The 14,076-nt window shown below is 43.0% G+C and overlaps 1 protein-coding gene across 1 annotated transcript in view; it reads right to left on the bottom strand.

Moving 5' to 3' along the window:
* Positions 1 to 5,636: 5,636 nt before the first annotated feature.
* LOC311138663 (neurofascin-like) overlaps positions 5,637 to 14,076 on the bottom strand; it is a gene marked incomplete at its 5' end in the record, with an annotated part of 50,473 nt that continues 42,033 nt past the window's right edge. Inside the window, one exon of the mRNA XM_084173443.1 lies at positions 5,637 to 9,761. Within this exon, the coding sequence (XP_084029569.1) occupies positions 9,533 to 9,761 (229 nt within the window). The 3' untranslated portion in view covers positions 5,637 to 9,532. The remainder of the gene's footprint in view (positions 9,762 to 14,076) is intronic.

Consider the following 14,076-nt stretch of genomic DNA (forward strand, 5'->3'; position numbering starts at 1 on the left):
CTGATAGAGGCTGTGGCTTAGTGGCTTTTAAGCTATTGGATGAAGCGGTGCAACATTAAAACAGCTCCCCATGACAAATCTAACAGTAATGGCATTACACACCACATCGCATCCAGTCCGACGCTTTATTATTCCCCTTCCTCTCAGACTAATGAACAACGGCCAACAAATAACCCAGATTAATTGGTAAAAGGTGTAAGGATGCATTAATAACAGTGAGGGATGTGTACAATGTCCCGTTCATGTATAATCTGATTAATTCACAGGATGGAGTGTACTAATGAAACAGGTTCATTAGGGTGGACAAAGAGATGGACTAGAGGGGACTATGAGGGACTATCAACTGTCTACTGATTGACAGGAAGAGAGCTGGACAGACTTACAGCCGGAATTGTCCTGGCCCACCATAGTTGCTGGAACCGTGCCGGAAAGGACTATGTGAAAAGAAAATACCAGAGCCAGCACAGTATGGTTCGGGTTAGCACAATAGTGTGAAAATATTTATACAGACAAACGGACAGAAAGATGGTCAAAGCTAATTTTGATAAAAGATGAAGGATGTCTGCAACACTGGTGAGCTCCTGTGATGATTAATTCATATTGGCACAACAATAAATAGACAAAATAATAGTGCAAACCCAGTGATGTAGAAATTACTTATTTCCTCATCGTTGATCTCTGTCTAGCACCCAGGCCAGTGGGATGTGTGTTCTAGGTCATTCATTGATCGAATGTGAAGCAGCTGGCCTAGCCATGGCACCAATGGAGAGGGAGTATACAGTACAAAGTAAGGAAGTATAGAGTACGAAGCAAGTTATTATAATGTAGGCGTGATGGATATATCTCAAGTTAGTATTCGGCCCATAAACTAGACAGTATAATCTTCCCTATATAATGTCCAATACAGCTCCTCATAAAAATATATACTGTATAGTAACCTATTAGTGTAAGAGGCTCTGCTATGTGAGGAGGATGGTGCCGGACTAAGACAGATCCTCCCCTGGATCTGCTGGCTGCTGCAGCTCTCTGAGCGATAGTGAGTCATACACTCTTAGAAAAAAAGGTACTATCTAGAACCTAAAAGGGTTCTTTGGCTGTCCCTTTGAATAACTATTTTTGTTTCCAGGTAGAACCCTTTTTGTTCCAGGTAGAACCCTTTTGAGTTCCATGAAGAACCCTTACACAGAAAGTTCTACATGGAACCCAAAATAGTTCTACCTGGAACCAAAAAGGGTTCCCCTATGGGGACAGCCGAATAATCCTTTTGGAACCCTTTTTTGAACTGGCTATCCAGCTAGCTAGCTAACAAGCTAGAAACAAACCAAAACATTGTTTAGAAAGTTGCTTTTAGTTGCCTGGTTTGCTAGATTGACATACAGTACCAGTGTATACTATAAATGCGTTTTTAAATGGATTGGTGTATTGGTGTTAAAATATAGCAGTTATGTTAATTTGGACCACCAGCCTGTCGTTTTTGTGTTTATACTTTTTCATAATGACAAAGACAAGTTTGATGTCTGACGACAATAGAATGTTCATGTTGTCACTGCGACAACTGTCTACAGACATGTCGATAGACTAACTGTAAACCAGCCTTAGCCTTAAGAGTGTAGTGGCCTGCTTTTCTGTTACCCATCACAGAGAAGAGAGAGACAGAGAGACAGAGACAGATAGAGACAGAGAGAGACAGAGCGAGACAGACAGAGAAAGAGCAAGAGGGCGAGAGAGAGAGAGAGAGAGCAAGGAGAGAGAGAGAGAGAGAGCAAGGAGAGAGAGAGAGAGAGAGAGAGAGAGAGAGAGAGAGAGAGAGAGAGAGAGAGAGAGAGAGAGAGAGAGAGAGATCAAAAGAGAGAAGATACAGAAAAGACACATCATTACTGCAGCTCAACACAATCCCAGAAACTTGTCTGGGCTCTGATAGATCCCAATCACAATGCTAAAACAAGCTGGGTGATAGATTGACTTTACACTGCATGGTGCTTTTTTAAACTAGGTTTCAAAGAGGTTTACATTGTCAGAAGGGCAACTCATTACTATGAGCCTGCCTGCCCTCACCACACTCCTTTGAACTCAGCATGTACAGTATGCACTGGAGAGAGAGAGAGAGAGAGAGAGAGAGAGAGAGAGAGAGAGAGCGAGAGAGAGAGAGAGAGAGAGAGAGAGAGAGAGAGAGAGAGAGAGAGAGAGAGAGAGAGAGAGAGAGAGAGAGAGAGAGAGAGAGAGAGAGAGAAGAGAGGAGAGAAACTCTCAACTGACACAATACATAGTTGTCAAGGTTACGCAATACCTGTATTGAGCTTACGCAATAGCTGATACCCTGTTTCAAGGTTGTTCCAAGCACGCACCCACTCCTGACTTCAAGCCTTACTTTCAGTATACAGAAGTCTCTAAATGCATGAACATCTATCAGTTGTTCTATCCAGTATCCTCTGTATACTCTCTCTGCCTGAGTCTACATTCACAAAGTGAGCTCAGCTCCTAACTCACACCAGGGCTAGAATCACAATGACTTACCCCCATCTTAAACACAATGCTGTTTTCCTTTATTTTCTCTCTAACCTCTCCTGGTTCTTTACAGATGTATTTTATGGCCCGCATAAACCAGGGAACCTAGCTTGGCTTTTTGGTGTTGCTGAGTATTGACAATGCACCAGATGTTTTGTAGTAATCAATGGAATCGACCAGGTACTCTAACCTCTTCTGCCTTTCAATCTACTGCAGAATGCACTAAAGATGAAGATGGCTGCATCCCAAAGGGCACCATATTCGCAATATAGTGCACTACTTTTAGTGGAAAATTACTGCACTATAAAGGGAATAGGGTGCCATTTGGGAAGCCCCCAATGATTCACTGTAGACAGTGACTGCAGTCAAAGTCCACTTGGTATGGACAGCCCCTGGGTAGATGCATCATACAAGCCATGCATTTGGCGCACAGATAAATCAGGTTGTCAAAAATTCTTTTTGTGCGTTTTCATCATGTCATCTATCTTTTTATAGACTACGGCAAAGCTGAAAGGGCAGAGTTACTTGTCTGGCTCTAGTTCAGTGGCTGCGGGAATGAAATACTATGATTTCAACCCCCTTGGCAATTCATTCATTCAACGCAACGGAAGCCATGTGTTCCAATTACTCTGAATATGCTCCTTGGTGCCAGTTGAACAGAGTGCATTTGCAAAATTAACAGGTCAAGCATAAATTATAATTCCAGTGGAGCGGTGCGGTGGGTGGGGGTGTTTTTTTGCAATGATCTCATACCCTGTGGATGGGCTAAAATAAGATAGTACTTTATTGATCCCCAAAGGGTCAATTAGATTGTGCCAACCAATACCTAAGACACAGTAGTCTACGTAAAGACAGTAATCTACGTAGAGACATTTTCAATCAATGACAATCTGTCACAACATGAACATAATCAATAGCTTACCCAAATACCTTAGTTCAAAGGAGATTCATGTCTTTATAGCCCAATCCACAGAGAAGGGCAACACTATTGCACTCTGGTAGATTAAATCAGACATGGTGTGTGTTGAGTTGTACCTGGACAGGTTCCGTAGTAATGTGATGTGCTACCTGGCAGGGTTTGGTGTCGTGAACATCTGCTTCTGTTTACCTTAACTTATCCCTGTGGAGATCACAGAGCGTCTGCTCTGGGGAGGGGAGGGGATATTTTGGCTGGTTAGTGTTGTCTTTAGGGTTGTCACATTGTGTAATGATTTCTATGTTAGACTGCGTCCCTGTGTGGGGACTTCTATGTTAGACTGCGTCCCTGTGTGGGAACTTCTGTTGGACAGTGTCCCTGTGTGGGGACTTCTGTTGGACAGTGTCCCTGTTTGGGGAATTCTATGTTAGACTGTGTCCCTTCTATTTCAGTGTCTCAGCAGTGTAGCAAATTCTTTATTATTCAGAATCTCTGTAGAGCAACTTCTGTGCTCCACTGCTGTGACATGGTCCTTACAAACAGTTATACTGTGGCCCAAGTACTTGACAGTGCCCAATTAATGACACTGCTGATGAATTAATGACTAATTAGCAGCTACAGTACTTCATTTAGGCCTTTGAGACCAAAGGCCAATCCGTATCTCAGAAGTTCAGCTTTACAGCGTGATTGAAATTTAAAGGTAATGTTCCCGCGTTAGCGGAGACTGCATTCACGGTAAACGCTGCATGTCGGCTCAATAAGAAATTACCTTTACATTTCTATCGCGCAATCTGTAACGCTTCAGCGATACAGGTTGAATAGAGCCCAAAGTGTTAAAATACCAACGCAACATTTGCCGTAACTGCAGACAATAGAATTATGGCATGTCGTGCCCTTTTAATTATGGTCTGTGGTGCGCGTCTATAGATTATGGAGTGTGTTGCCGTTTTAATTACGGAGTATTTTGCCATATATTAGCTGTCATTCATTCAGAGTGCTTAAGCTTAGGGTTTTGGTTTGAGATAGGGTTAAACTTAAGTTTAGTCATTCATTCAGAGAGGTTAACGCATAAACTGACTGAGAGTGTGCTACAGTGTGCTGCTACTGTAAACGGCTGAAATGTAATACTGCTTGAATATATGTGACAAAGTTATGGGTCCAAGGTAATTACAGGACAGAAAGATGGTTATGTATGAAAGAAAAACAAGTCTCATGTTTAACAATTACATTTACTTAGAGGAATCTCATTAGCCGTGATATCATAATACATCATCTCTTATAACCGCCGTATAGAACGATTACTGTTCTCCAATTCCAGACTCTAATGCAATGTCCTCCTTGCCTTGGTTAAACCTGAACACAATGCAATCACAATTTGTCAGTAAAATCTCAATTTCCCCCTCTGCATCCAAGTAACCTAATTCCCTTTATGTAGAGAGAGGAGGGCGTAATTCCAGAACACTACCGTGGGACATGGGAATGAGCAGGTGAAGTGTAGTTTTCGGCAGCACCAGACACAGATGCGTTCACTAATGGCTTTTATGGGTGACGTATTTGACAGAGAGAGGCTAAGGAGAGTGGTCTGTGGCTCTCTTTAGAAAGGTGGTATGGTGGCATGGTTAGAACATTAATATTTACAAGCCTTGTGGGGGTCAAGGCAGGGAGAATGTATTCAGCCTTCTTCAATAAAACATGCCATTAGCCCACTCCAACTCTCCCTCTCTCTCTTTCGGTCTGCCAGCTGATTTATTGTTGTGCTGATTGTATTAATCTTGCCAGTGTTGTGGGGTTGTTGTCAGGAGAACAGTAGCCCTGCCAGTTTAATAGGAATGGTATAATCCACTCTAGGCCTACATCAGAAGATAAATCTGCTTCTCTTAAATGATTTGTATTCGGCGCATGTGACAAATACAATTAGATTTGATTTGATTTGAAATCAGTAAGTTACTTACGGTAAGGCTGTTTGGTGGGCTAAAAGTAGTAGTGTTTAACCTTTAATGCCAAACCTAGACTGATAATAAAACTATATCAAGCTCCAATAATATATACCTGTATGTGTATATTTACTGATGCACAAATATACTCAGTAAACATTGGAAATTAATTTCTATTACTTTTCTGGATTTTGAAGTTTCCAGACTCTGTGAAGTGAATGAATAGTACAAGTAGTGTTGACATAGACAGAACAGTAGAAGATAAAGACAATAGCCAGGAGTTAGAGAAAAAGAGATAGCTTTACTATAAAGAAGGCGTCTCTAGCAGAAGTTGCAACATCTCATCATACACGCATACATGGTGAATATATTAATATGCCATTTTTCGGTTGATTAGACGTACCTTACAAAAGCTGTTATTTTGAGTGTAGAAGCAAGACGGACGAGCTGCTTTGATACACTTATAATTGTAAAAGTAAAATGCAGAAATAAAAATGAACTAAAATCATTCCAAATAACAAGAATATGAACAATAACAATCCATGCATCAATTTTATAATTGTTATGTGCATCTCGTCATATGAATAAAATCCAATTTTTGCAGAATCTCAAATCAAGTGAACTCAAAGCTGTGAAAATGCACATAGATGCTTTAACATTTTTGTTACCCCTTGATAGTTGAAAAGTGATTTGCTCTTGTTGGGGAGGAGTGGTGTCTATGATACACACATTACAAACAGAATAAAAAAACACACTACTCCTTATGCACCTCCAGTAAACACGCACAAACAAATAAAAATACAAGAAAGCACTGTGTATCAGCAAATATGCATTATTATATTTTCTGTTTTCTAGCTAGTTCACTAATTCCCCCTTAATGATCCATACAGGGAAAGGAGAAAGGCTGTCAGGGGAAAGGGCTTGTACAGTATCGCGACCGGAACTCAAACAACGGTGAGTTCAAGGCTAAATCCGTCATCGAACATTCTGTGATTCAGCTGTTTTTAAGGGTTGTTTGAGGTTTGTGAGTGGACTGTCTCTCTGTGCACTTTGTCTTGCGTTGTTGAGGAGAGCATATAGCAACAGGAAAGGCACTGTATTGTGTCTCTGCCAGCACTCCTGGCCTCCTGTGTCCTCATGTTTATACAGTGGTCAGGTGTCTGCGCATGGTAGGCTACTGTAGTCACTACCCAGTGGTCACAGTGAACTTTACCACAAAGAAACAACATAAAAAACAAATGGGTCAAAACTTGCTTTGACATACTGGAGAAAGAAGGTTTAAAGAGGACCTGTTCACAGAGGATGTTAATTGCCATACAGTATATTATATTTTTTTAAGTCTAAGATGAGGATGAGGGCAGGACACAAGACATCTCTTTAAATAAGTGATACACACAACCAAATCTATCCCTTTCAAAATGACCACCAGACACTGGGCTGTCACCAGGAGGGGTGGAGCAGCAGGCATGTTAGGTGAACGTCATGATGGGAGAATGAGTCTGTGCAGCCTTGAGAAAGTCTGGGTTTGCCTTATTAAGAGACAACAATACAAAAACAAACAAAATAGGGGAAAATTGGCTATCCGTTACCTCAGCAAATGCTTTTTTTCATACCTATTGAACAGGTGTGCGCAGAATGCTACAATGACACATTTCATTAGCAATTTTTATTTACACCATAAAGTGGCTGACTACTGTACACCTGTTCCACAACATAGTGTTTATTCTCAACTGTTTCTTTAGAATTAGTGATGATCAGAAAAGTGAAAGACCAAGAGACAAGTCACAAGCCATATATTACAATTTCAAAGCAAGTTCTTAGGGACAACATCAATTGAGAATTTTGAGTCCCAATCGTAATCAAAGCTATATTGCAAAGGTGCACATGACATCATTCTTGGGATGCACCAGGTACATTTGCTTGGTGGATACAGATTTGTGACTATTTCTTTACTCATAAAGCAGTTTTTCTGATAGATATTTACAATGACATATTGTTTCAGGACCTACGTCTACGTACAGTTATAGTATGTCAAACAAATAAGCAATGTTACATTTCTGTGTTAGGTAAACGTTATATTAAATCAATTCTAATACCAACATGGAATAATAACAGTAATACAAACATGAATACTCAACATGAAGAGCAGCACAATGAATAGATCAACACAACCTCTTTAATGGTGACAGTCAATGTTGTTAGGTTACAGCAAAATACCCATAGCAACAAAAGATGTGTCATACAGCAGATTTTCTTCTTCTTATGTACAATAACAAATCCAGTTCAGTTCTTTATCGTGGCTTTCAGAGTTGGTTCTGATGTGATACCATCAATTCAGTTGGTCAAAAATGTGTATTCAACAATTAATACGTTAATTACTAATATATTAATTAATGCTATCGACATAATGTAATAAATTAAAATATAAAATAATTATCTGAAATACAATGTGACCTCTCTTAGCTAATTGTAATTTGTTAGCTAAGATCTATTTGATTTAACGTGAAAGACTTTAGTAAAGCTGTTGTAATAAGTTGTAAATGTGGGTGTTGAGCTTTCTGCCGCTTCAAGAGGTGAAACATCAAGGAAGTTCTACTATTGAAAGGATCAAATGGTAAAATGGCGGTCCACCAATGTATCAGTATCGATGCACTCTAACTTCTTCACACTTCCTTGACATACTGGCTTCCTATGTCAATGATGACTAGGGCCAGGCGGAATCTGCAGGGACATTCAATACCTTCACAGAGTTGTCTGTATCCTATATTCAAAGACATTAAATATGTTTTGTAGAAGTATTTCATTTTATTTTGACTTCAAGAGTCAATTATGATTCCAAATAATTTCTGGAGGTTTGAGGGTGAAGACATGCCTCTACAGATTCTGGCTGTCCCATAATGAGATCAGTTATAAAAGAAGCAGACAAAAGAGGTGCCGATCAAGCCTAGCCTAAGGATCACAGCCATGCTAAACAGGAAGTAAACAAGAAGTGAGTCACCTCCTTGGAGCACCATTTGCCATAGAGATGGACAGACAGTCAGTTGCAGTTTACCAAGCAGAGCAATCTTCCTCTCCAAGCTTCTTCTCCTTCGTCTCTTGCACTAAAGTACTACCATGCTTGAAAATAAAATATTATTTTCAAATGTCATTTATAACTGACATAGTAGAGGCTTGTACTATAAAAAAGCTTGAGGCAGGAATGGCATTGCTATAGCTGTGGCCATTTTGAATATCTTCACACGACTTGAGTTTGGAGGTGAAACAGAAGTACATTTACCACAGCAGGATGGGGAGGGAACGATACCATTTCATTAAGCAAGTTATTCTTCTTTAAACCTGTGAGAATCAACACTGAAAAACTCCAAATTGAATTCATAACCAGACTTTAACCAAAAACATGAGGTGGTGGTAGTGCATAGTTTTGCAGCGCACTAGAAGGCGAGCTAGCACTGTTTACAGCATTCATATATTGAAATGACTCATCTATTGTACCAGTTGTGAACAAAAATGATCTCTCTTTGCGGAAATATCAATATGATAAACATATCTGCCGACATCCTGCTATATTGGTGGTCCATAGCTGATATGTTCACAGGAGTAGCGTCTGTGTCTCCTTCCCTAGGAATGCTGGGTAAAGACACAGGGGGCGTGAGGATATGTGTGGGAGGAAGAGGGGGGTTGCGGGAAAAGCTGAGGACGTTGAAAACAAAAAAGAGCCACACAAAATGCTTGAAAACCTCTGCATTGCCTCTTAGTCCTCTATACTTGAGGCCAGCCCTTTAGGCACACTAAAGTCTGTGTGAGGGGCAGGAGGAGGAGCATAGAGAAACTGGTACTGTTCAAGATTCCCAAACTTTGCCTCGGCAAGCCGTTTTCTGGAGCTGACAATCAAGGCTTGGCTCACTGTATATAGTAGCTTCCATTCCATTCCATTCACACCCCCTTATTTCTCAGAGGAATGGTTTCTCCGTCCGCTAAAAGAGGCCAAACAGTCTCCAGGCAGGCGCTGTGTGTTTACGTGTGCATACGTGTTTTCATAGATTCATATATATATATATTAATATTCATATGTGTGTGTGTTTGTGTGTGTGTGGTAGTAGTAGTGGTGGTAATAGCACCCTCCGACCGCTAGGGGGAGCTCCTCAGATCCCCAGGCCGGGGCGGGCGGGTGGGGGGGCTATGCCAGCGAGTAGATGGCGTTAACGGGTGAGGTGGCCTCGGAGCTTTCGTTGCCCTCTGTCTCATCCTTGTCCTTCTTGACTGTGTACTGGCCGATGAAGGAGCCGTCCTCGTTGAACTGGCCGTCCCCTCCCTCGCCGTAGTCCACCAGGCTGTCGTCACTCTCCTTCACCCCGCCGTTCAGAGAGTTCTGGCTGCCCTGCAGAGGCTTGTTGTCCTCGTCGCTGCTACAAAGGGTAAAAGTGTCAAAGGTTAGACTCCGCCTGTGATGTCATCGACACGGTCATCACCGCAAGTGAGTCCTTACCGTCCCAAAGGTTAGGGGGGAGAGAGAATAGGGGTCAGGGGTAAGAGCAGAACTGGGGAAGGGAACAACTGTAAACAAGAGAAGTGTTGATTCTGTAGTTTTCTGCTGTCCTTTCTCTTACAGAACAGCACAGACTGTAACTGAGGTCATTCAGTTCACACTGGAACACAATCACTTTCAGAAAAACAATTTTGGAACAACATCGATACTTGCCTTTAGCTATGATATAAAAACACTGGCAATGGTCAACCAGAGTGCAATAATATAAGCTTGCTGAAATAAATACTGTAGTCTACAATAACTGCCACAGCACCGCTGAGTCATTGGGGAAGCTGTATGTCATCCATACACATGCTGCTCAGTCTGGACTATGTTCTAATGTGAGATCTGTGCATTAACCTCAAACTCACACACAAATCAGAGTGTTGCAGGGGTTAGACGATTTGTGTGAAAGCTCAAGTTACAGTAGGTGAGCGTATCTCAGTTCAGAACATGTCCCTATGTCTTCTACCTCTGCAGTAGGGAGAGAGAACTGTCATGCAGAGGGGAACAGGGGCTATCAACCAACATTAGCTCTCTAGACTCTTACAACAGGCAGATAGCAAACAGCAGAAAGGCATTACCAGAGCAGAGGGAAGAGAAAAGGATGCAAATTTAGCTCTTCAACAGTCTTTCCATTATATTTGGAGGTGTTGAATATTTCTCTTGGCTCTAGAAAGGATCGATCTACAAACCAGACTGTGTTGACATTTTCTTTGGTGATTTGCTGGTGTGGTACTGTATCATGGCTGGCCAGTTAGTAGACAAACTACATAGGAATATAATCTGACAGAGATTACCTGAAGTCATGGCTCTGTGCATGCTCCATGCAGAGTCACCAAGTCAAGTGAGCACACAGGTCATCAACCGAGAATTACCAAGGCAACCGTACCGAGTCTGTAGCAACAGTTGTAATGTGTGTGTAGCATTAGTGTGTGTGTGTCTGTGTGTGCGTGAGTGCATGTGTGCTAAGGTGCAGAGAGTCAGTGCAGGCGGTCAGTCCAGCAGTGTTCAGCAGTCTGATGGCTTGTAGATAGAAACTGTCTCTGAGCCTGTTGGTATCAGACCTCATGCTCTGATACCGTCTGCCCGACGGTAAGGGAGTGAACAGCTCGTGGCTGGAGTGTGTGGGGTCCTTGATGATTCTGCGGGACTTCCTCAGGCAACGTTTCAAGTTGATGTCCTGGATGGGTGGGAACACGGTCCCAGTGATGTACTGGGCCGTCTTAACCACCCGCTGGATGGCCTTTCGGTCATGGATGGAGCAATTTCCGTACCAGCCTATGATGAAACTGGTCAGGACGCTCTCAACAGTGTATTTGGAGAGGACCCGGGGCGGCATGACGAATTTCTTCAGACGCCTTAGGAAGTAGAGGCGCTGTTGCACCCTCTTGGTCCATATCAAGTAATCGGTGACTGGACACCGAGGAATTTAAAACAGCTGACTCTCTCTTCTGCAGTCCCGTTGATGTGGATCGGGGCATGTGCCAGTTCACTTACCTCCTCCCTATAGACTGATTGGTCGATGTTGGTTATAAGTGTGGAGGAGGTGTTGTTGCCAATCCTCACAGCCTGTGGTCTGCCCGTCAGGAAGTCCAGGATCCAGTTGCAGAGGGTTGTGTCCAGACCCAGGGCTCTGAGCTTGGTGACGAGCTTGGAGGGAACAATAGTGTTGAATGCTGAGCTGTAGTCAATGAACAGCATTCTCACATAGGTGTTCCTCTTGTCCAGATGTGTAGTCCCGTGTAGCTCAGTTGGTAGAGCATGGCGTTTGCAACGCCAGGGTTGTGGGTTCGTTTCCCACGGGGGACCAGTATGAAAAAAACTAAACATGTATGCACTCACTAACTGTAAGTCGCTCTGGATAAGAGCGTCTGCTAAATGACTAAAATCTAAATGTGTAAGGGCCGTGTGAATAGTGATGGAAATGGCATCTTCCGTAGGGAAATTGGAGTGGGTCCAGTGTGCCTGGCATGCTGGCCTTGATGTGGGCCATGACCAGCCTCTCGAAGCAAGTCATGATGACAAGGGTGAGTGCGACGGGGCGATAGTCATTTGGGCATGTGACCTATTGGGTATTGGAACGATGGTGGTCTCCTTGAAGCAAGTGGGGACTACAGCCTGGGACAGGGACAGGTTGAAGATGTCCCAGAAGACACCTGTGAGATGGGCAGCCACACTCTGAAGATGCGGTCAGGGATGCCATCTGGGCTGGTGACTTTGTGAATATTCCCTCTTGAGATCTTTCCTCTCGTCAGCCTTGGAGAGCGAAAGCACCTGGTCATCCAGAGCAGTGAGAGCCTTCCTGGATGGATGTGTATTGTCTGCCTCAAAGCTTGGAGGGAGGCTTCGGTGGGCACCAAACCGCTGGATTTGCCTTTGTAGTCAGTCATAGCCTGTACTCCATGCCACATGCGTCCCCAGTCTGAGTTGTCAAACTAATGGATTTGCGGAGCTCGTACACATGCCACCGAGTCGTGGGGTTCGTTCTGCTGACATTAAATGCTGCACTACGGCTTTCAGCATGGTACGGATTTCCAGAGTTTTTTGTTGGGGTATGTCCAGATTGGTATTGTGGGTACAACATCATCAACACATTTCCCAATGAAGCCTGTGACTGACAATGTATATTCCTCAATGTTAATGGATGAGTTCTGGGTGGATGAATTTTTGAAAATATTCCAATCAGTATTCTCAAAACAGTCCTGCTGCATTGAGTCTCCCTCCTCTGTCCAGCGCCTCACAATTCTCTGTGTTGGTGGCTCCCTCTTGAGTTTCTGCTTGTAGGCAGGGAGTAGGAACACAGAGACGTGATCTTATTGGCCGAAGTGGGGGCGGGGGATTGCTTTGTTCGAATCATGGATGTTTGTGTACTGATTGTCCAGCATGGTCCTCTCGTGAGGCAGGATACATGTTGGCGATACTTTGGAATAATTTGTTTAAGATTTGCTTGGTTAAAATCTCCCGCGACGAAGACTGCTTCCGGGTGAGAGGATTCTTGCAGGCTAATGTTATTGTACAGTTCGCTGAGTGCCACCTTGCTGTTTGCTTGTGGCGGTATGTACACAGCTGTGATAATAATACACATGAATTCCCTCGACATATAGTGGGGTTGGCATTTTAGCATCAGGAACTCCAGGTCGGGTGAACAGGAGCTCGAGATGTTTTTAACTTCGGTACACCAGGAATTGTTGATGAGGAAGCATACACCTCCCCTACTCTTACCAGAAGCCGCAATACGATCCATACGGAAAATGTAAACGCCGTCAAGTTGAATAGCAGAGTCAAGTGAGTTTCCCGTAAGCCATGTCTCTGTAAAAACAAAGACACAGCCTTCCCTGATGTCCGTCTGTGATTGAAGCCTTGCTCTGAGCTCAAAGTTGATTTTCCAGCGATTGGACATTAACCATCAGGATACTACACTCTTAGAAAAAAGGGTTCCAAAAGGGTTCTTCCCTGGCTGTCCCCATAGGTTAACTATTTTTGGTTCCAGGTAGAACCCTTTTTTGTTCCAGGCAGAACCCTTTTGGGTTCCATGTAGAACCCTCTGTATAAAGGACTCTATATGGAACCCAAAAGGGTTCTACCTGGAACCAAAAAGGGTTCTTCAAATGGTTATCCTATGGGGACAGCAGAAGAATCCTTTTAGGTTCTAGATAGCACCTATTTTCTCTAAGAGTGTAGGAAGAGGAGGCCTTGTAGCCTGTCTTTTCAGCCTAGCTAGGAGTACCCCTTCCCTTCATTTTCTTTGTTGCCGGCTTTGCCTTCAATCATCTCAGCCAGGAGCAACAGGTAAGTCCGCTGTGCGGGGAACAAAGGAGCGAATGTAGTATCCCAGATCTGGGAGGCTGAGAGAGAAGTGTGTAGCTTCAGATCACGATCCAGAAGTGTTTGTCGGTCGTAGGAATATTGCACAAACATTCTGAGCAAACAAAGTAATAGTGAACGCAGAAAAAGCAATACAAAAAGCTATGTCAAGCAGGAACTGGCAAGACGTGCGCTCTCCTCAGCGCCGCCATCTTATCATACATGAGAGAGTGAGAGAGAGTCTAGAGAAGATAAGTAGACCAGAGAAGAGAGAGAGAGAGAGGGAGAGTGAAATAGATGAGAAGAAACTGGATAACTGCACGGGAGATGTTTTTTTATGTTTTAATCGATTAATATACTAAGAGAGGGATTTATCAGGAGTGTTAGAA

The sequence above is a fragment of the Coregonus lavaretus genome, assembly GCF_964263955.1.
Source record: "Coregonus lavaretus genome assembly, chromosome: 12".
NCBI lineage: Eukaryota > Metazoa > Chordata > Actinopteri > Salmoniformes > Salmonidae > Coregonus > Coregonus lavaretus.